The sequence below is a fragment of the Populus nigra genome, chromosome 7 (genome assembly GCF_951802175.1).
Source record: "Populus nigra chromosome 7, ddPopNigr1.1, whole genome shotgun sequence".
Classification (NCBI taxonomy): domain Eukaryota; kingdom Viridiplantae; phylum Streptophyta; class Magnoliopsida; order Malpighiales; family Salicaceae; genus Populus; species Populus nigra.
In genome coordinates this window covers 3,156,586-3,178,486 of record NC_084858.1, presented here as the reverse complement: position 1 = coordinate 3,178,486, position 21,901 = coordinate 3,156,586, and the positions used below count along the sequence as shown (strand labels likewise).

The 21,901-nt window shown below is 37.6% G+C and overlaps 5 protein-coding genes and 1 pseudogene across 9 annotated transcripts; 4 read left to right on the top strand and 2 right to left on the bottom strand.

The window, feature by feature from the left end:
• Positions 1-262: 262 nt before the first annotated feature.
• On the top strand, positions 263-3,368 carry LOC133699379 (uncharacterized; annotated as a pseudogene).
• A 280-nt stretch (positions 3,369-3,648) lies between these two features.
• LOC133698493 (NADH--cytochrome b5 reductase 1-like) lies at positions 3,649-6,771 on the top strand. The gene is made up of 9 exons (XM_062121438.1): positions 3,649-3,931; positions 4,285-4,426; positions 4,530-4,620; positions 4,718-4,795; positions 5,292-5,372; positions 5,463-5,552; positions 5,633-5,698; positions 6,135-6,221; positions 6,299-6,771. The coding sequence occupies exons 1-9, from the start codon at positions 3,823-3,825 to the stop codon at positions 6,389-6,391; spliced, it is 837 nt and encodes a 278-aa protein (XP_061977422.1). The 5' UTR covers positions 3,649-3,822; the 3' UTR covers positions 6,392-6,771.
• Positions 6,772-10,483: 3,712 nt separating this feature from the next.
• Positions 10,484-11,113, top strand: LOC133699178 (germin-like protein 9-3). Its single transcript, XM_062122336.1, has one exon. The coding sequence runs from the start codon at positions 10,484-10,486 to the stop codon at positions 11,111-11,113; it is 630 nt and encodes a 209-aa protein (XP_061978320.1).
• Positions 11,114-11,732: 619 nt separating this feature from the next.
• LOC133699378 (serine/threonine-protein kinase BLUS1-like) lies at positions 11,733-13,252 on the top strand. Its single transcript, XM_062122611.1, has one exon. The coding sequence runs from the start codon at positions 11,846-11,848 to the stop codon at positions 13,250-13,252; it is 1,407 nt and encodes a 468-aa protein (XP_061978595.1). The 5' UTR covers positions 11,733-11,845.
• A 1,001-nt stretch (positions 13,253-14,253) lies between these two features.
• Positions 14,254-18,544, bottom strand: LOC133699486 (putative disease resistance protein At3g14460). 4 transcript variants are annotated; one of them, XM_062122734.1, is made up of 5 exons: positions 15,551-18,544; positions 15,031-15,231; positions 14,771-14,921; positions 14,616-14,677; positions 14,254-14,492 (listed from the first exon to the last, which is right to left on the bottom strand). In XM_062122734.1, the coding sequence occupies exon 1, from the start codon at positions 18,542-18,544 to the stop codon at positions 15,617-15,619; it is 2,928 nt and encodes a 975-aa protein (XP_061978718.1). In that variant the 3' UTR covers positions 14,254-14,492; positions 14,616-14,677; positions 14,771-14,921; positions 15,031-15,231; positions 15,551-15,616. The 4 variants fall into 4 exon arrangements, with proteins under 4 accessions (XP_061978718.1, XP_061978719.1, XP_061978717.1 ...); XM_062122735.1 differs by having other exon boundaries at positions 14,771-14,940; positions 15,031-15,180; XM_062122733.1 differs by having other exon boundaries at positions 15,031-15,180.
• Positions 18,545-18,619: 75 nt separating this feature from the next.
• On the bottom strand, positions 18,620-21,839 carry LOC133699488 (putative disease resistance RPP13-like protein 1). 2 transcript variants are annotated; one of them, XM_062122738.1, is made up of 2 exons: positions 20,408-21,839; positions 18,620-19,733 (listed from the first exon to the last, which is right to left on the bottom strand). In XM_062122738.1, the coding sequence occupies exon 2, from the start codon at positions 19,727-19,729 to the stop codon at positions 18,620-18,622; it is 1,110 nt and encodes a 369-aa protein (XP_061978722.1). In that variant the 5' UTR covers positions 19,730-19,733; positions 20,408-21,839. The 2 variants fall into 2 exon arrangements, with proteins under 2 accessions (XP_061978722.1, XP_061978723.1); XM_062122739.1 differs by having other exon boundaries at positions 18,620-19,730.
• Between the last annotated feature and the right edge of the window lie 62 nt (positions 21,840-21,901).

Below are 21,901 nucleotides of genomic sequence, written 5' to 3'. Positions count from 1 at the left end.
CCAGCCCATCATAAACATGCGAAGAACTCACTCTCAAGGATGCATGGCCCATCTCTAATAGTATCTTCTCAGAAAAAAATCATAGTCGGTGATCAAGTAGTCCTTCCTCCCCAAGGAATTAAGACTCCTATATATTCCTTGTACCCCAAGAAATCACATCGTACAACATACCAAAAACTCTGGAATTAGACTGGGTTTTCGTTGATTTTTCTCCTACCCACATAAGAAATTCAGTTTTTTTTTCTGCTCATTAGATTTAGCCATGTCCACAATGCTTTGGTGCACTCACTGTGCCATAAAGTGCCAGACCTTACGCGAAGGAGATTTCTTGTGAGTATAATTTCACAGGTTCTCATTATCATGGTTATATACATAAAGGCAATTAATTTCTAATTGTCTGTATGGTTTTATTTAATGATCTGCTGCAGGTCATGTTCTATGTGTGGTAAGGTTCTTAGCATGTTGACTTGGCACAAAAAGCTCAATATAAGAAATCCTAGATCTAAAAGAACCAAGAGGAGGAGGAATAATGTACAAGTAGCTGATGATGAATCCTCTGTAAATGTTGATGGTGGTTTATTAGACACTGCTAAAAGGCCAAGTGTTAAAGTGAATAAAGATAGTGGGGTAAATTAGAGATAGGAGGAGATGTTATAATTAGCAAGATCTTTCTGTCCTACCAGCTAGGCCAGGAATCCTAGCAACTGTAAAAGAACTCAAGGTTCCTGCCTAATAATTTACTGGTCAATCTCTTTTGGAGATATTGCCATGCCTAAATCTTGTTTCTATCTTTTCAATTCCCACTTCCATGCATGCATGTGTTAAGAGTGAAATCTAAAAAAATCAATTCGAACAAATGCCGTGATAAATGTTCATATATAAAGCAATAAAAGATTACGAAATTAATTAATAGTGTTAGGGGTTTTTTAGAAGTTTCTGAGGTGTTGGTGTATAAATTAATGGAGCTTCCTCCACTCCAATTCTGAAAAGGATGTGAGGGTGTATCATGCTGCAAACTCATGCAATTCCCATAATAAGGCATGGTTTTTATTGCAATCTAAGGGCCTGCATGAATCTGAAGAAGTGACTGTCTAGTTAATTTTTTCTGGATATTGGAGAGATCAAGGGAAATCCACACACACTTGAAACATCCAATAGCATTAATTTATAAATTCAAGAGGTTCAAAATATGTTTGCTAGAGATGATTGGTTCTCAATTAACAAAATTATTTTTAAAAAAATATTAGTATCTTTAATTATTTCTTAATACTAATAATTTATTTTTGAACAAGGCAGGATCTGGAAAAGAAGTTCCTAGGATAAATTTTTCTAAAAAATAGAATATGCAAGAGAGAAGTAAAAGGATAGAATTAATTACAAGGAAATCAAGATTTGATTATCCACATCTGTCTTGGCATTAAATGGTTGCCACATGCAGCTCAAAACCTCTTTATCTACACCAACATGAAAAGCAATAGCTAATTTGTGTAGTGTCATAGAGGTGGCCAGATTTTGCACCAAATAGACATAACTACACAGTCACTTTCCCATCTTTCATTCGAAAGTCTCGCTTCTTGCTCATAATTCAATCACATTTCAGTCCCCTGAGGATTTTTTCTCAAATCTACAAGGTGTTGGGATTAAAGCAAAGAAGCAGAGGGGTCTTGGTTTCGTGCATGCTTCTGGGGCTGAAAGCACATTGACTAGTGTTGAAGAAAGATGGCTTCTTGAAACTGTTGGTTAGTAACATTGATGAACTTCCTTGTCCAGAAAATAAATAAAATTTAAGTTGAAATTATTGATCATGCATTGCAAAGTTTGTTGCATAATCAAAAGAGAGGCAAATTACTGCTTAATCTGAATCAAACTTGATGTTGCTTCAAAATTGGAGCATGTGGGTCATGAAGAATTTGAAAATAGGAAAAATGGAAGACAAGGAGGCATAAGTGAAGTAATGATATAAGATAATTTCTTCATTGTTTAGTTCTTTTAGGAACTGTAGTATATTTTTTAAATTACATATTACTTCTATTTTCTTGGTGTTTTTGCTACAAAGATTCATACTAAAATTCACTTTGATTGTATTGCATCAATCAAATATAAATTAATGATGCCTCTTACATTGGTCTATCTGTAAAAGGGTAGGTGATGGGGATTCAAGGCACATAGGATTCAAGGTTAAAATGCCAGATGCATTTGAAATTGCTTCTGTGAGTGTTTCAATCACCTGTTCATGATAATTCAGTTTTACTCAAATATACACCAACTAGCAAGACCTTTTAGGCATTGTTCTAGAGTGAGGTTACCGAAAAGGCAGACATGGTGATTCCAGTTGCAACAGGTATGATTTGAATTACCTTGTCAATGCCATGTTTATTGCATAAGTAAACAGGAGCTTTCAATTTAAATATTTGCTTTCCACTTTTGACAGTGTCTGCTCTACACGCCCGCATTCAGAAAAAGGGAGGAACACTTGTGGTCACAGATTTGGACAGTACTAATGGAACATTCATCGATGAGAAACGGCTGAGACCTGGACTCCTGGAGCTGCTGTCAGTGTATCGCCTGGAAGTCGTATCACATTTGGTACCAAGTCTAACTAGAAATATCATTTCCCCCCATTTTCTGCGTAATTATTATGCTGCAGTATTTTTGTTCTCTAGACCCTAATTGAAGTTGATTGCTTTCGGATTCTTACCGATTTGGTTGCATGCAGTGTCATCTTTTATCAGGACACCAGTAACAATTCCATTGAGATTTAGACAAGAAATTGAAAGAGCACTCCAGAAAGCTGTTGAACTCATGAACTTGCATAGGATACCATGTGCTAGAAAACAATCCAATAAGAAATTCTTATGGATCTAACTTTTTGTTCATTTTCATTTTTTGTTAAGATTTTGCTAGAGAAGTTGACTTTCTAAGGGGCAAGATGCATGCATTTCTAATCCATTTCCATTGGTCCCGTCTTGTCCATCATACCAGACGCCCCCAAAGAAATCATATCACTTGATAGAGTAGGGAACAAATTCATTCTCTAGATTGCTACGACTTATTATTTTCAAGCTGATGAAGAAAAGTTTTGGTTTCTTACGGACATCCTAGGATGTTTGTCCAAATGGTGCTGTTAAGATTTTGAAAAATGATTTGAAAACTCTTCTTGTAGGTACACAATGGTTCAATGTCTGAATTTCTGAAGTTCTACTATCATTTGCTTATGTCTGCGTTCGTTTATTGCAGGGGATACTCATCTGGCCATGTTTCTTGTCTCGAAGCTTGCCACTGTCGAAGCTCCCAGCAAACCAGAAGAGTCTCCAAGACAAGTAGAGACTGATGATAGCTCAAATGAGAGCAATGAAATCTCAAGTTAAAAATCATACTTGTATTTGTAAGAGAAATATAGTTGGTGAATGACCAAGAGAAGATTTCAATCCTATAAATCGTGTTTGTTTCCAATTTTCTTCTCCAATTCTTTTTTTAATTAATAAAAATGAAAAAAATAATAATTAAAGAAGGTGTATTCTCCATCAGGAACTTTTTAGAAACTATAAGGGACACTAATTGCACATGTCAAAATATAAGGATGAGAAAGGAACATTTGTGAATCTATAGGGCTACATCTCAAGTTCAACGCCGAGGAACTAGGATCATCTGCAGCAAGGACTCCTAAAAATCTCATGCACCCACATAAATACCATACACAGCCTCCGTGAACTAGTCCCGGTTCCTAAATCTAACCACCGGCCATTTTTTTCCTAAGAGGGAAAGAGAAAGGCAAAAGCTTTCCCCTTGGAAGCAAAAACCCTCCCCTCTTTCGTATCCAAAATGGAAAATTTACAGTCGCATAGGGCTGAAATGATAGGCATAGCTGTGGCTCTTGTTGCCATTGGTGCTAGCACTGCTTTTTATTTCTACATCACCAAGAAACCTAAAGGTATACTTTTTTTGTATTTTGGTATCTGGGTATTTGTTATTTTTGCTTATTGTTTATGAAGTTTGAAGCTTCTTTATTCTTTTCCTTTTCCTTTTCCTTTTGTGGGGTTTAATTATTATTTGTTAATAATGCCCAGGTTTTCGAATTTATTAGCTGTTTGATTAATTTTGATGCAAAATAAGAGGATTCATTTGTTGGAATTGGAGCTTGATTATAATTATTACCAATCTGAGCTTCTTTTGATTGGCAAATGGAGAATTGGTTTTCATGGTTATGGAGCCAAAGCTTATAGCTTCGAGGATATAAATCAGGATTTGTGCAGATTGATTGATGGCTTGACATGTTTTTGATAGGCTGCTTGGACCCTGAAAATTTTAAGGAATTTAAACTTGTTAAGAGAACCGAACTCAGTCATAATGTGGCTAAGTTTAAATTTGCTCTTCCCAAGCCGAATTCAGTATTGGGACTGCCAATTGGACAACATATGAGTTGCAGGTTTGGTTTATGGTTTGCCTTTTTTTGTGATGGGTGAAATCCCTTTTTTTGCTTTATATGAGCCGATTCCACGAATGACTTAATCAAACCTTTTGATTAACAGAGGAAAGGATAGTGCTGGTGAAGAAGTTATCAAGCCGTATACTCCTACAACTTTGGATTCTGATCTTGGGTACTTTGAACTAGTTATAAAGGTGGATTGATTCTATACTGTACTGTTTGCATTTCGTTATGATATAGCACAATCCTATTTTGGTTTGTCATCCTGTTTTTGTTGTTTCATGTAAATAGATGTATCCACAAGGTAGAATGTCCCACCACTTCCGTGAAATGCGTGAAGGTGATTACTTGGCTGTTAAGGGGCCTAAGGTAAAGCTATTTCATTTCCTCAGTTGCATTTCTTTGTCTTACAATTTCTCACATTTCCTAGTTAGTTTTTGAAATCAATCTGGGATTTGTTAGGCGAGTTTGAGTTTTTTCTGTAGAAAATTTGATTTTCCATTTTGAGCAGCAACATATATATGGTTCCCGTTCTTACCATTGCTCTTTGCTTTGGTTAATTGGTTGGGTTTCTTCACAACCAATTAGCTATAAACTTTGCAGTACTCAGAACTTGCTGCATTACTTGCTTGTCAGAAACTATAGTTTGATTTTACCATGGAAATTTGATTTTCCATTTCGAGGCACAACTTTTTGTACCATAAATACATGGTTCCTCCCATTGCTTTGCTTGAATGGTTGGGTTTCTTCTCAACCAATTAACCCTATAAACCTTGTCACTTATCAGAATCATATCACATTTTACTTCTTTTCAGAAACTTTATCACAATTGCTGTTCATTGATGTACTAAAATAATTTTTCTAGGGGCGCTTCAAGTATCAACCTAACCAAGTCAGAGCTTTTGGAATGATTGCTGGAGGCACTGGAATCACTCCCATGTTCCAAGTACATATTAAACACAATCTCGTATTTTGCGACAGAACAAATTATTAATCTGATTTACTGACTACTTTTCTTTCTTCTTTGGCTTCTTAGGTTACTAGAGCCATTTTAGAAAACCCAAATGACAAAACCAACATACATCTTATTTATGCCAATGTCACATATGAGGACATTCTTTTGAAGGTAAATCTCCCTCTCCCTCTCTCCCTTCTTTGGTTGATGTATTAAAAAAACATAACTCCACTCTGTTTGCATGTTTGCAGGAAGAGATTGATAATCTTGCAACCACTTTTCCTAACCGATTTAAGGTCTACTATGTTTTGAATCAGGTATTATTTTTATTTCTTCCCATCTCTTAATTTTGTCTTTTCAATCTCTCTCTCTCTCTCTTTTAATTTCTACCCTTTTAAGTTGCATACTTCTTTGATTCCAATTTATTTATTGAAAAGCTTGCTTTTCTGTTATCTTCACTGAGTTGAAGAATGAAACTTGTTATCCAAACCTTGAAAGGAAGATGCATATCTCAAGAAGACTGCTAATAAAACAAAACTAATACTGAAAAGGGAAATTTAGCTTCTATTTGCATTTTATATGGATAGTGAAAAAGGAAACCAGGTTACTAATGCAGTTTTCCAGATGTTCCATAAATGGTTAATGCATTCGTTTTCAGTGTGAGAGTTCCCTAAATCTCACCAAAATGCATGATTTGTTGGTTTCATGATCTGCAAATGCTTGTTTATGTTAATTTCAAAATTTTATGTTCAGCCACCAGAAGGATGGGAGGGTGGCATTGGATTCATATCCAAGGAAATGATTCAGTCACACTGCCCCCTACCAGCTGCAGATGTTCAGGTAAATGTTTGAATGTGCAACCTCCACCCCCTGCCCACCGCTCCATTGACACTGACAACTAAACCGTCCTTTTGCAGATATTGAGGTGTGGACCTCCACCAATGAACAAGGCCATGGCATCTAACCTAAATGATCTTGGATATGCTGCCCAAATGCAGTTCCAATTTTGAGCCTGTAATGAGGCTTCTTTCACTTTTCCCATTGTCTAAAATGATATCCCCATTCTCATGTAGCCTGATGATCTTGTCTTTCAACACAAAACACTTCTTTACGGGATGACTGATCAAGAGATGATATTTGCAATAATTCGGATTTTCCACTTGGTTTGCTTTTTCAGGACATTCTAACTCCTGTAGCTCAATGAGATTTGCTTTGAGCAAATCATCTAGCATTCTAGATATGTTTGAGTCAGGGAATGAATACTTTTTTGCTTGTCGCTCTTTCAAGGATGACTTCTTTCGTTCACCCTTTTAAAAAGTACTCGATGTTACACAATCATTCATTTTAACTCTAGTTAATTACCTTTACGACAACATAGTTAATTACTAAAGATTGCTTTCCCTTAATCTTTAGAGCACCCTTTTTGAATCTATGACTTTCATGCTTAATTCTCATGGACTCTTGAATATGTAATGATGAGTTTTTGACTATAGCAATGCTAAGTTCTATGTCATGTGCTTGAGAAGTCAATTCTTCAAAAGACTTTAGTTTGATACCTTGTAAAATGTAGAGTAGTCCCTAATGCATCCTTGAATACATATATCTAGCGTAGAAGTTTCAGTGAGTCAATCCTTACAGTTGAGGCTAAAGTTTCTCCACCGATGAATGTAGTTGATGACAAGCTCCTCCCTCTATTGATGTGCATTAGTGAATTCAATCATGTTGACCACATGACAAGTGCTATAGAAGAGGTTAAGAAACTTGCATTCCAATATCAATTAAGTCATACTCCAAGTTAGTGTTCCAGTTAAAGGCATTACCTTTCAAAGAACGGACAAATTATTTTACCATGAGGCCATAATTAGTTTCGGCGTTGTTGCAAGTCTCTACAAAGTGAGCCACATGTTGCCATGGATTCCTTTTGCCATTGAATTGTTGAAACTTTGGTGGATCCCTAGGTATAGGGCTTCACATAAGAATATAAAAGTTGAATTGAACTTTCTACTTAGTTGATTATGGTTTATTTTATAAGTTTTCAATGGATTTGTGGTGAAAATGACATCAGTAATACTGTGGATATTCCTTGGAGCTCTGATTGTATAATCTTCAACAACATCCAACTGATCTACTTGCACAACCTTGGTAGCCAAAGTTTGACCTCTGTCATTCATGCTCTCAAGTTTGTTCATCAACTTTACTATCTCGTGGTCTTTTACCTTGGGTGAAGTCAAAAGCCCCTTAATGAGTTTTGTTGATTTAACCAATTGATCCTCCAAAAATGTAGTCCTTAAAGAAAAGTTTGTGCGCCCTCACTTGACTTTTGAGGTGGAGCTAGTTGTAACTTTAGCTTTGGAGTGAGCTCACATGCCTTGTTTGCTTTTGATGTTGACATCAACTTGAGAATCAACTTAGTTTGAACATATAACTTGATGAGGGATTTTAGGGTTAAAGAATCTTTAATGGTTTGGTCTAGTGACAAGGCTTAGAACTAATAAGTTCAAAGAGGTTTTCAATAGACTTCTTTGAGATACATAAGCTAAGGTGGATTTCAAAAGGGTAATTAAATATGAAAAGCAAGCTTTGTTTAATCTGATTCATGTTCAAGAAAGGCTTGTTGGTGGAACCAAGGTCATTACACAAGGATTGAGATACGAAGACTCAAATCGGATAATTTGACTTTTCACTACTGTACGACTTGAATCAGTAGCCTTGTAACTTCTGGAAGCAACAATGATGATCATATTCTTCCTAGTTGTTATTGAGAGGTTGTTGAGATTATTTTTTTTAAGAGAATAGACGAGAGATAGAGATATCCCTAGTGGAGTTGCTAGAAATTTATTGATATAATTTTGAACACTTGAAATTAAACAAGCACACATGTATGTATAAATATTTAATTTTATTAAATATATGAACAAGTATAATCTTTATTTAAAATATTCTTACAAGAGAATAAAACAATCCTCTGATTCTTCTTTTATATTTGATATATAATGACTTAATTTATTTGTAAAATCAAGTCAAGATTTGTGATTTACAAGAATGCAAATTTGGGCGTGTATTGTGAAGTGAGATTTGATAATTTGATATTTTGAAAATTATCTTTGATTTGTTTTCAAAGTGTTGTTAAAGAATTTTTATAGGACATTTATGCTTGATCCAACAAATTTTTATTTTTTATAGACTTCAAGTGTAGATAAAAAGAGCTTGAGAGCTTTCGAGAGAATTTCATTGCTTGAAGTGCTTGTCTTGAAAATTGTTTTGTATCTCCAAGAATTCTTGTCTTTTTGTCTAGGGTGAAACCCGTAATTTATAGAAGTTTGTAGGGGCCCTCAAGTCTTTTTTTCAAAGCTATATGGTATTATTTTATTAGTCGATTTTTATTAATGAAATCTTGTATTTATGACAAGATATCTTAAATATTTTATTTCATATATCAACCTTTTATTGGTCAAGAAACATACGAAGATTTATTTATTTTTATGTTATTTATTTCAATTTTATTTTATTATTCCATATAAAAATAAAATAAAAATAACACAAATCAAATTTTGACCGGTAGAAAGCTTTTGTTTCTACAGTTTAATTGATCTCTAGAAGAGTATATACACTAACTAATTTCAGCTATATAGGGTTTCATGTGAGACTGACTAGTTGACAATTTTTTTTTTATTTACGTGGGTGTCCGGGTCAGTTTAAGCACATCACGACTAATCTCACGGCCCACTGAACATTCTGCAAACCCAGTGAGCATGTAAAGCACCGCAGGGATGACAAACTTGCACAATGAGATTCGAACCCAGATGCAGAGGAAAGGAACAAATCCCTACTACCGCTAGGCCAAGACCTCAAGGGCAGCTAGTTGACATTCTTCATATAGGTTGAAGCTGATCATTTTCTGCAAAGATTTCATTTGAAACTCGCATTGATATTTAAACAAACATGCTTTAGCTTTTCAAAAATTCTCTTTGGACAAATGAAATGACTCGTTAGAAGACATGAACTGGTGGACGTGTGAAGCCCAGTAGAAGAGCTGCTGGGGTTCGGCGATATGCCAAGGCCTATTCGACATGCTGTTTAATGGCATCTTAAGTTATGCCATGAAATTCAGGATCTGTAGCATGGTCCTTGGCTTTTTTTGACCTAAGCTGCTTTGAAGTGCTGTTGAGAACAAAGGAATGAGGAGAACACAGAAAACAGGCATTTCTTTTGTTCTGGCGGATGGCAGGGGAGGAATTTGATACCTTAAAATCTGGATATTAAGGTCATGTGGAAACTGGAAAACACCAGGGGATATAAACAAGTTGGAGAGATAACTTGTGTTAAAATCAAGCTCAATGTGGCTGCCTCACAGTCTTTTTCGAGTTTGATTTTGAGTAATGGAGATGGGGCTTGCTGTTGTGTTTATTTATTAACTCATAAAGAACTGATTAATATTTTGAAATGATTGCACATCGAACAAAAAATAGTGTTTTTTACAACTTAACACATCCTTCACAACTATACGCACAAACTATACATATCTACAGATTTTTGTTCCTCTACGAATGAGGCTAATCTAATATAGATACATGATCGTTTCAATAGGTTAGATTGAATATATATTAGTATCTAAACCAACCTCCTCTTGAAGGCTTAATAATCTGGATTTGAGAACTAAATTTTGAACATTGATCTGATATTTGATTGTTCAATCATGGATTTTTCAGTTGAAAACATGTTTATGAAAGTTGAGTTTCAGATGATTGTTACCAGCTGGTTGTAATTTGCAGGAGCATCAAAGTATGATAGAAAAGAAAATTTCATATTCATTCCCTTCACCCGCAGCAACAACATCCGCCGGCATCTGTACTCTTTTTTTATATCATACTTTGTTTTATATATATATATATATATATATAAAGAATAAACAATACAAACATTGGTGCTGATAACATTGTATTGTTCATCAATTGTTATTATCGAAGAGCTAGCCTGCTGTACATGCTTGCCTTTCTGTTAGTTTCTCCTCTATATAAATCTTTCAAAACCAAGCACATCATCACAAATGCCATAATAGACTATAGTAGCTCTACCTTGATCTTCACATCAAGTTCTTCATCATGGCATCAGCTTCTTCCACCTTCAAATTCTTGTCACTGCTAGTAGCTTTATTTGTCATCGCCAAAATGGCAATCGCTGGAGACCCGGATATTATTTCTGATTTTATAGTCCCACTAAATGCAACCACGGTTGATGGAGCATTCTTCACTTTCACTGGCATGCGTGCCCTTGTTGGCACACAACCACCTTCAGCTTTCAAGGTCTCAAAGGTAAGTGCAGCCGAATTTCCAGCTCTTATTGGGCAAAGCGTTTCATATGCGGTGCTTCAATTCCCGGCTGGCACTACTAATCCACCTCACACTCATCCTCGGTCTGCGGAGCTTCTTTTCCTTGTTGATGGTTCTCTTCAAGTAGGATTCGTCGACACAACCAACAAGCTCTTCACCCAGACTCTACAGGCTGGTGATATGTTCATATTTCCCAAGGGGCTCGTCCACTTCCAATACAATGCCGATGCTCAAAATCCAGCTTTGGCAATTTCTGCTTTCGGAAGTGCTAGTGCAGGGACTGTATCACTTCCTACTACCCTTTTCACCACCAGCATTGACGATAACATCTTGGCTAAGGCCTTCAAGACTGATGTTGCCACCATTCAAGCTCTGAAGGCTGGTCTTGCACCAAAGCCTTGAGGATGGGATTCATCACCGTTCTTTCCCTGTATTCCTCTTATATTTTATTGTACTTCTATTTTTTTTTTCCATTGTTTGATGATTTGTATTGAATAATCGCTCCAACAGTGCTCGAGGCCGGTACATATTGCTCATTTGTCCACTGCTTAATTACATTGTTTGTCACAAACTCTTGTTTCATAGCAATAAAAATTAATCAAGAAAACAAAAAACGACTTGTGTTTTCTTAAATTTCCATGCGAGAAGGGAAGGATATATTAGTGCAAGCTGAGAATTGAGAAGCAGACTGAATTTTCAAAAGAGCAAACTTTCACGCATGCTTTGCGAGCAGTATATAATAGCTAAACCGAAGCTGTGATACTTAGCTCTGAACAATTTTTCCAACTTAATCAACCCATATTTCTCTCCTCTTCATTGTTATTCCGAAAGAAAAAGGCCATGAGGACTGGGGTACAAGAAGCCCAGGAAGCACAGGCTTCTCTCTGTTATTAAATCCCTCCCTTCCCCCTTCCATATAAAAGGCACTCATGTACTTCCCATGCCATGCATCTTCTGACTCTTACTTCTCGAAGATAAATCACTGCTCTCTCCCCCTGAGACTTCACAAGAAAACCAACTGCAAAACACCTAGTTTTTCCAAAACAAATTAACCTTCCTCATTATCAAGAAAAGCTCCTTGCCCAGTTCAAGAAACCAACAAAATCCATCTCATTCAAGATCAAGATCAAAACCATGTCAGCTTCATCTTCATCATCCAGGGCTGATGGAAAAGTTCAAATTCAATACCCAACGGGCGCAGATGCATATAGAATCTTGGAACAGATTGGTGGTGGTGCTCGTGCCACAGTTCACAAAGCAACATGTGTCAACAACGACATCCGGTACTCAGGTTTGGTTTCAATCAAGATTATTGATCTTGAACAATATTCTGCAGCCGATCTTGATGGTCTCAGACGTGAATCCAAGGCCATGTCACTTCATTCACACCCTAACTTTCTTGGCTCCCTTTGTTCTTTTACCGTGGATCACCATCTTTGGCTGGTTATGCCTTACATGGCTGCTGGTTCTCTCCAATCCATAGTCTCTTCTTTTTTCCCTGATGGCCTGCTAGAGCCATGCATTGCTATAGTTCTCAAAGAGACCCTAAAGGGGTTGTCTTATCTTCATCGCCTAGACTATTTACACACAGATATCAAGGCAGGAAACATTCTTTTAAATCACACAGATAATGGCAGCATAAAACTTGAAGATTCTGGCATGTCGGTCTGGATTTACGACTCCAACAGCATTGAGAAATCATCCTCATTGTCTTCCTCATCAAAAATGAGGTTAACTGATGTTGCAGGGACTCCATATTGGATGGCGCCAGAGGTTATACAAGACTCAAATACAGGTTATAGTTTCAAGTCTGATATATGGTCTTTTGGTGTTACTGCGTTGGAATTGGCCCATGGCGGACCTCCTTTCTCCTACCTTCCTCCTTCGAAGTCTTTGATGTTGAAGATAAAGAAGAGGTTTGGGTTATCTGATTATGATTATGATTACGATGAGAAGAGCAAGAAAGATTTCAAGAACAACCACTTTTCTCAAGCGTTCAAAGATATGGTTGCTTCTTGTCTTGATCAAGACCCTTCAAGGAGACCTTCTGCTGATCAGCTGTTACAGTATTCTTTGTTCAAGAACTGTGAAGGATTGGACCTTTTGTTCAACGAGTTTTTCCGTGGGTTGCCTAATGTTGAAGAAAGATTCAAAGAACCCAACGCTTCAAGTGATGGGACATCAAGCCAGATTACTTCTGGTACTGACACTGACTCAGCGGGTTCAAGTGTGAAGACTACAAGGATCAGTGGCTGGAAATTTAATAAGAGCAAATTCGAGCTTGAGCCAGAATTTCACGCTGAGTCAAAAGATGATGTTGTGAAAACGGTTCATTTTGGAGGTGAAACCATCATCGATACGGACACCAACATTGGGTTCAGTGAGTCGTCAAGCGGGTCAGGTGACTTGGAGGGTTTAGTGGGAGATCATGCTGGTGCAAACATGAGTGGAATAGAAGGAGCTGTTGAGACCCTTAATCAAGAGACAGTAGCAGAGAAGGCGAGTAGCAGGTATGATTTTTCTGTTACGAAGAGAGTCTGATGGAAAGGCAAAGATGGTGCAAAAAAATGAGAATCTGATGGAGGTGTTGATCCTTGAGAAGGAAAAGAACTTCAAGTTAAAGATGGTAGTGGAGAATATCAACGCTATGTCTTCTGATGCATCTATTGATTCTGCTGCTTAAACTGTTCAAATTCTTTTTCAATGTTATTGAGTACTGATTGTGTAGAAGACGGATATTTGGTATGTCAAGATTCTGATTTCTTGTGCATATAATTGGCAGTAGCAATGATAGGGAGTTTTCGAACATCATTTGCAGTACAAACTGTGTGCTTTTATTTCTTTCTTTTCATTTGTTCTGTTATAGCAGCAGTAAAGAACAAATTGGTCTCGGGACTTTGATCTGCTTTTCAGTTTTTTCTCAGGCACAGCATGATTGTTTTGTCGATTTCTAATAATTGATGAAGAAGAGCAACATTACCCTCTCATGTCAATATCTTTTAAAGTTTGATGCAGTGCTTTTATGTGTTGCGTACTTGCATCCTGATGCTATACTTGATCAAACCAATATTATCTTGCTAGGATCGAACTCTTCTAACAGTCAAAGCGATGACGAAATGAAGGTTGTTGAGTTTCAATTAACAATTACTGCCTGACGAAGAAAATTCCTCTGTACAGTGATGTTTTTTTCTTGATATCAACAATCTACTAATATAAAGTTGTTGTGCGTGTACAATGGCGCTCTGGAGTGCCCCATTTCAAATGGAAGATGATGAAATCTGATAAAAATTTTAATGCAGGAGCTGTTCGATGAGGTACCTTGCAAGATTCCATGTCTGCTTCTGATCTGATAAGACAATTTATTCCCAACCAATTTTTTTTTTTTTGTTTTTCCCCTGGATCCCAGCAAGGGGATTAGGTCTAGGAAGTGTCACATATGCTTTGGTGCTTTTAGGAAACACAGGAAGCGGGTTTCCTACAGGTTGAGGTTTTCTTAGCCAACAATAAATCCAAATCAAAAAACCACAACAAAAACAGACAAAGAGCAAACACATCCACATGAACGAATCAAAAAATCCACTATAACAAAGGTTTAACAGCATTTGATTCTCACAGGAACAAATTCCTCACCCTCTTCAACAATGGGTTTCAAACAATAAGAAAGAGGTAAAGCTACGCTGTGTAGACGTGTGCTGAAAAGACCCAGAGAAGGAGTCCTCTCAACGATGAGAACCGTTCATGCGGTACAACTCATTGCTGTGAATAACATGATGAAATTTGCCTGCAAATAGGAAACGTATAAAATCCTCTGAAAATCTAACGCTGGAATAAACTAAACCTGGAACAGGATTGTTCTATTTCATTTATATGTAACAAAAGAAAACCGTTACTAGAAAAGGCATACCTCCACACATTTTGCATCTGCATTACAAAATTTCTAGTTTAGTTCGCTTTACTTTTTGCCACCTTCATAAATGCATAGCATACAGCAATCCATTAGTGTATAGAAAATAAGTTGAAAGTAAATGAAAGTGTTCTGCGAGGAAACACACAGCTCACCACTGATTTGAGATGCAGCCTTTCATTTGGCCTCTGCACAGGCTTGTAAAGTAAAGTTTGCCCGCATAAATGAACATCAGACACCGAATTGCATCCAAGAATAATAGAATGCCTATAAGTCTCCTAAACTTGTATGTTAAAGATGATGAAACTGCATTTTGTACATCAAACTGAAATCAGAACTTGAAATTAATTTCTTATCTTAAGATAGTAGAATTGCATGACACCTGTGAGAGAACAGAAATGCTGGAGAACAGTACCAGGCAAGCCTCTTCGTTTGATTGAAGACTGTCTGTCGGAACCTAAGCCACCATAAAATCTCGGATCCCTAATATTAAGTGATGGAGACTTGATACTTGCTCATGATCACAAAAAATTATGTTGGAGTTGCAACTTGCAGAGGTTCCAGCCTGGACAACAGACCAGCCAAACTTATTTCCTCAAGTTAATCCATTAATTGCCTAGCAAAGTAAACAGTAAAAAAAAAAGGTTGTTCTCCTTACAGATGCATGAGGTTGCATACCACGTTTTAAGAAGAGGGAGAAAAATATGTTGGCATGTTTATGCTGTGCATGACTATGGACGAGTCCAATCTAAGCAAGCCTTTTAAATGATGCAATTATTTATGTACATTTTTTTCTTTCTTTTAATTTTCCTTTTCGTTACAGGAGTGTATGGAAAGAAAAAAGGACAAGTAAAAGTCCATTAATGTGTGAAGTATGGTGAGGAAGCAATAAACCTTGGATGTGATTATGGAGCAGATAAACCAAGAAAGAATACCTGATTCTCTGTTTTTTTTTCTCGTTCAAATCCTGCACAACAAAAAACTGAAGAATCAACGGCATCTTACGAGATATAAACTTCGGGGATGTGGGCAATGATGGACCAATAATCTCCTTTTTCTTTCAAGCATTGTTCCTCCAGAAGAGGGCTGCTACGGATACCTATACGTCCAAGTGAGAGAGGGAAGCCCTCCCTGGGGAAGAACCAGGGTATAGGGCACTCAAAAATGTTTAATACTTCAAGGGAGGTGAGGTGTTGGAGGCCTCTGGATATCGATTTAAGATTCTCCTGATTAGAGATCTCAAGAAAAGTTAACGAAGGGGGAAGTAGCAGACCTTCATCATCCGGAAAGCGATCTACATCTATTGTAGATCTGACTAAGAATCGTTTAAGAGAAGTGAGCATGCGGAGTCCCCACTCTGAGATTGGCAGTGAAATTTTGCAATTTATAATTTGGAGTGAAGTCAGGTTAGGTGGCAAACCCCTTTCCGGTAAGGAATCCAGACGGTGACAATTAGATATGCTTAAATCTTGAAGAGACTTGAGGCTATCCATGTGAGTGGGTAGGGACCTCAACTTTTCACAAAGGTATATGAAAAGAGAGATGAGATTTGGGAGGGGCAAGCCCCCTTTGGGGAACGACTTCAACTCATTGCACCTCATTATCCTCAACTCAGTGAGATGGAAGAGGAAATGCAGGGATGGTAATGACGGTATTCTGCAATTGACAATATTAAGTTCCTTTAGAGAAATAGGAAACTCGCCAGTTGGAAAGGATGGGGCAGATAAACTGTGTAGTGTTAAATGCTCAAGATTAGAGCGAGAAGTCTCCCTTGCATCACGTTGCAAAATCCCCTCTGGAAGAGACTCTTGGTTATCCCAAGAAATGTTCAAGAACCTGAGTGTTTTTGGCAACTTCCCCTTAGGAAGAGATTTTAGGGATGGACAAGCAGCAACTAACAACACTTCAAGAAGGCACTGGTTACAATCGCTGTAGTTCACCATTGTCATCATTCCATCGGGCAACGATCTCAGAGAATCACAATTTGAAATCACAAGACGTTTGAGAGAGAGGGGCAAACCTGCTCCTTCAGAAAAGCACACTAGTTTTCTGCATCTAAGTATTGTCAAGTCTCTGAGCGATGTGAGGCTGTTCAGCCCATTTGCCAGCTTCCCCAAGTTACAACAGTCTTCCACTGTCAAAACCTCAAGATTGCAAGGCAAAACCCCTTCCTCACCCTCTACCAGCGACACGAGCTGCTCACATTCAACGATCTGTAAATGTTTTAAACTAGAAAGTTTGTCTAAATCAACCCCATCTTGCCACAAGTACGTCAATTCATTACAACATACAAGATCAAGATCTTCAAGCGCCACCAAGGCCTGCACGAGCTCTTCATGTAAACTTACAAGGCCGGAAATTTGAATTAATTGTAAGCTTGAGAGGGATGTTAGATCAGGCGCCGCTCTGAGAGCAAGAACCACCCCTTGACATTTTTCAACGTGAAGCTTTTTGAGGGAAGGAAGGCAACTTGGCAAATCTCCAATCAACCTCGGACAATTTATCAAGGTAAGTTCACTGAGTTTAGGAAATTTTCCCCAAGTACTTTCATTGATACCGTCAGACCAAAACCATTGCTCCCACCCCAACATATCTCCGATGTACAAAGTCTCAAGAGATTGGAAATCCTCAGCATACACTTCTTTCACCCCATCCATTCCTTCTATGCTCAAATGCCTTAGAGCAGGGAGTTTTCCAACCGATGAAAGTGATGTGATCTTACGACATGTAAGAAGCTTTAGGTGCACCATTTTAGAATAACAGCTATCCCCTATCCATGATGGAAACTCGGTACCGCCATATGATGTAACTGAAAGCTTTTCTAGACTTCGGTGAGGCTTTAATGAGTCAAGGACATGCAGTTCATTCCTTTCATTTCGTAGTGAATCATCAAAATTACTAATCCAATGCAAGGCTAAGTCACATAGACCTGTCTTCTCTTTCAGTTTTGCAAGTTCTGCATCTCGAATATTCACCTTAAGCAACCCCTCTATTTTAAGCTGCCCTTGTAAATGCGAAAGCTTCATCAACTCCGTTATCCCAAGCCCTTTTCCTTCTCCCACGATAAACTTAGGCAACATGCGAAGATTTATCAATTTGCTTATCTGCGGAGGCATCTCCTGCAACCCATCTGTATCTCTAATATCAAGGCACTGCAAATTAATTAAATTGACAACACATGTGGGCAACTCAACAAGCTTCCGGCACCCACGTAACCTCAAAGTCTGCAAGTTGAAGAGTTCACCCAACGATTCAGGTAATCTTTTAATCCAAGTATAGGACAAGTTAAGGTAACGTAAACGCTTTAAGGTACCAGTAGAATTTGGCAATTCCTCAATAGAATAACCAGCTAGTGACAATGCCCTTAAACATTTTAATTTTGGCACTAAATCATCCAACACCTTGCTAGATAAGTGATAAGGCCTTGACTGTGATAAATAAGTTGGCAATGCTAAGAATGTTCGCAAGTTCTTCATTTCATAGAAGACATCAAATCTTTGAGAAATTTCATATCTATGAGAAGTGAATGAAGAGTGGCGAACTGCAGCATATGATTCTACTGAGCATGGTTCCTTCTTCGTGTCATCCAAGTAAAAGCATATTTCTCCACTTACAAACCGAGCAAGATCACTTATAAGATCATGCATTATAAATCGTGATATGTTGCTACTAGATCGTTGAAAAAACGACCTTGATGATAAATCACGAAAATATTCATGGCCTAAGTCTTCCATGTGCTTCTTTTTCATTTTTTTCTTCAGAAAACCCTCTGACATCCACAGGGAAACTAGCTCACCCTCCTCGAACTCATAATCTTTAGGAAAGATTGCGCAGTAAGCAAAACACTGCTTCAAATGGGAAGAAAGATGACTATAGCTTAATCTCAAAGCTGAAAGAATGCCACTTTCAGTTTCTGGCAAATTCCACATCTCACTGCTCAAAATGTCTTCCCACTCTTCAAGGTTCTGTTTATGGCGTAAGAGTCCTCCAAGTGTCTTTGCAACCTAAGGCAATCCTTTACATTTTCCCACTATCTCTTCTCCTATTTCTTTCAATTCCAAATGAGCTTCAAAATTTCTGGAATCCAAAGCATGTTGGGTAAATATGCGTAGACACTCATCAAATGATAGCCTCTCCAATATGTAAGCACAAACAGAGCCCATTTTTGAAGCAATGTCTTCACTACGAGTTGTGATGATGACTTTGCTCCCCATTGCTCCTGCACTGAAGGGAAGAGAAAGGGCAGTCCAATCATCATAGTTGTTACTCCAAACATCATCCAACACTATCAAAAACTTCTTTCCAGACAATTTGTCCTTCAATCTTTCTTGAAGAACATTTAAATCATTATCTTCACAACTTCCCAAGTGCTGGAGGATTGTTTTTGTTATCCTCGGAATGTCAAAATCATCAGAAACACAGACCCATGCTTTGCAATCAAACTTCACACTCTCATCATTGTAGACAAGTTGAGTAAGAGTTGTCTTCCCGATACCACCCATTCCAATCACTGGAATGACGGAGTACTCAAGGCTGCTAGCATCATCGTTCATCAACAATTCAAGTATGGCTTTCTTGTCATTATCCCTCCCACAAACATGGGATTCTTTGACCAGAGATGTAGTCACCCTTTTTTTCACTCCTTTTGACCTCGTGATTCCCACGTCGAGCTCATTTTTCTCTTTCGCAATTGCTTCTAGTCGTGTAGTTATGCCCCGCAGCCTGGACCCCGTCCTCATATTAAGCTCAATAGCACTTGGATTCAGACCAGCACAACAAGTTGGGAGGAGCTTCCGGACAGTACTGCTGCTGGCTTGAGATTCTGCCCTCACCTTGCTTGCCAAAGCTTCTGTTTGAAACTCGTCCAGTACGTCCTCCACATCATAAGCCAAATCTCGGAGCTTGGTAAGCCAGATTTTCACAGTCGAATTTGTGATTTGCTTCTCTTCTGCATCCTTAAGAACTTCATCAATTTCTAACAGTCTTACCTTCCACTTGTTAAGTTCTTTCTCCACTTGTGTTTTGCGTACGAAGTTCAGAAGTTCTCCAGAGGTTAACTTTCCAAGCAAAGGCTCAAGAAGAGCCGAGAGAAAGACTTCTCCAACAACTTCCATCCTGCTGAATGATGTCACAGATAAGATCAGATTTTTGGCCTAAACATTGACGGTACTCTAACTCAATAATAAGAAAAAGCTAAGAATCCAATGCTTCTGCTGTGTTGGGTGGATGTTTACATCATTAACAAGTTATCAAATATATGAAAAAATCACTTAAATTAGCAAAACACATGTCTGCAATTTTCTGCAGAATCAGCTATGAACAAGGGAGAGTTTTCTTTACACTGCAGATTTTTCGTTCCCTGTCTTCTCTTTTACAATTCCAGAATATTACAGCACTTTTATGCTTCCAAAATCATCACATCTTATCCTTACACTTGCTCATTTCAATCACCACGTAAACTAACTCCAATTACATTGACTTGGCATGCGTTACACTTATTAAAGTTAAGGTTAAAGTTCTGTAACGTTCACAGCATATAAACCCCAACAGTATCAGAAGCCAATGAACTGCAAACAAAAAACACTGAACCCAGTTTATTAAACTAAATATAGGAGGTTATCATCGAGAGGATATTGGCATCACGAAGAATTATGTCATCTGCTTTTCAAACTTGCAAAACTACCCAGTAATGATATAGTTTATCAGAGTTTAAAAGATGAAAAAGAAACTAGTAGCCAAATTGTGGCTAGAGAGACCAAACGATAGATATAACATTCTTCTGTGAATTATACCTGTTTTACACCGAGTAGCAAATCGATCTGTAAGTCCCTTGAAAACGGTAGATCGGTACTCTTTAGAAATTAATCTTAGGTGCTGTAGCTAAAGAAGAAGGCAAAGATTGTGAAGAGGAGAGACAGAGAGCACTGATTGAGGAGTAACTAGTAAAGACAGAAGACACAAAAATTAAACAAAGGAGCGTATTGAACACGGTCATTCTTGCTGGCGTCAGAAGCTTTTCAAGTTCAACAATTATATTATAAAACTAAAATATGGAACCGCCCTTATGAAATTCCTTTGTCTCTCACTCTAGAATTTTACGGTAGCAATACCCCCACTACAAAAAAAGATGTCAAAAAAACCATTGATAAGATTCCAATTCTTTTAATTGCCAAAAATCCGGCTGCCATAGTTTGAAGGGGAAGCTCCTTGACAAACTTCCGAAATTGAAAGTGATTTATATCTAATATTCTTCGATGTTCGAAGAAGGGGAAGACGATAGGCTCTCATGAATATTGGACACATTAAGGTTCTTCCATGAGCCAAACACCATCCGCGTCTTTGAAGTGCCAGGAAAGTATCAAATGGTCAAATGGAGTTGAGGACTTGATAGCCAGCTTATAGGGAAAAGAAAAAAAATTAGGATTTCCTAAGCCTTTATATTATAGCTATATTAATCATTATGAATGCCAAAATTTTCTTAACTATTTTAAAAAATAACATGCAAAACTATTTAAATAGTGAATTAAACCGATTTAATTAATAAAATTCAAATCAAATAAAAATCTGAAATCTAATTATGAAAAGAATTTTAAAATAACAAGGAAAATAAACAAAATAACATGCAAAACTAATTTTTTAAAATTAAAAAAAAATAATTTAATATATTTACAAACAAAAAAAAAACAATAATTACACAACACAAATAACTATTATTCTTTTTCATATTCTCCTTCCAATGCCATTCCGTTGGCTCCATCTTTCTTTTCCCTCGCCGCCCATGTCACCAATCTTCTGTGCCCTATCTCCCCACTATTTGGTACAGCTTGGGCCAGGTGAATTGCCCCCGCGGGTTGTTATGTGAACATTTTCAGAGGCTAATTAAAGATTCTAAAGAGCATGAGAGCCCCCTCATGCAGGAGGGTATTTATTGAGACACTTGAATGCTGAACTATCTTGAGTGTTATGGCCTGCACGATGTGATGTGGAACAAGGATACGAAAAAATACATAAAAGAGAGGGACATCGCAGAGAGGTGAGCATAGTAGCTTACACTAGAGTTCCCGAATTCACTTTCAATACCGGTTGTGCAAAAGTTCGCCCCGCCACACGCATACATTATGGCGGTGTATGGCTTGAGAAAATAGATTTAAGACTTCTATATCTATCTCATCCTAGATGGGTCCAACACCTTATACTTGAGAAAATATAGAAAGGATCCCTTAGGCAGACTATATTGGTCTAGGAAGGACTATACTTGGAAAAATTCAAAACGTTCTGTGCGGATC

Coding starts and splice junctions, on each gene's coding strand:
- LOC133698493 (XM_062121438.1), top strand. CDS start 3,823: ATGGAAAATTTACAGTCGCATAGGGCTGAAATGATAGGCATAGCTGTG. Junction 5,553..5,632: donor ATGAGGACATTCTTTTGAAG/GTAAATCTCCCT, acceptor GCATGTTTGCAG/GAAGAGATTGATAATCTTGC. Junction 6,222..6,298: donor TACCAGCTGCAGATGTTCAG/GTAAATGTTTGA, acceptor GTCCTTTTGCAG/ATATTGAGGTGTGGACCTCC.
- LOC133699178 (XM_062122336.1), top strand. CDS start 10,484: ATGGCATCAGCTTCTTCCACCTTCAAATTCTTGTCACTGCTAGTAGCT.
- LOC133699378 (XM_062122611.1), top strand. CDS start 11,846: ATGTCAGCTTCATCTTCATCATCCAGGGCTGATGGAAAAGTTCAAATT.
- LOC133699486 (XM_062122734.1), bottom strand. CDS start 18,544: ATGTGGAATTTGCCAGAAACTGAAAGTGGCATTCTTTCAGCTTTGAGA.
- LOC133699488 (XM_062122738.1), bottom strand. CDS start 19,729: ATGGAAGTTGTTGGAGAAGTCTTTCTCTCGGCTCTTCTTGAGCCTTTG.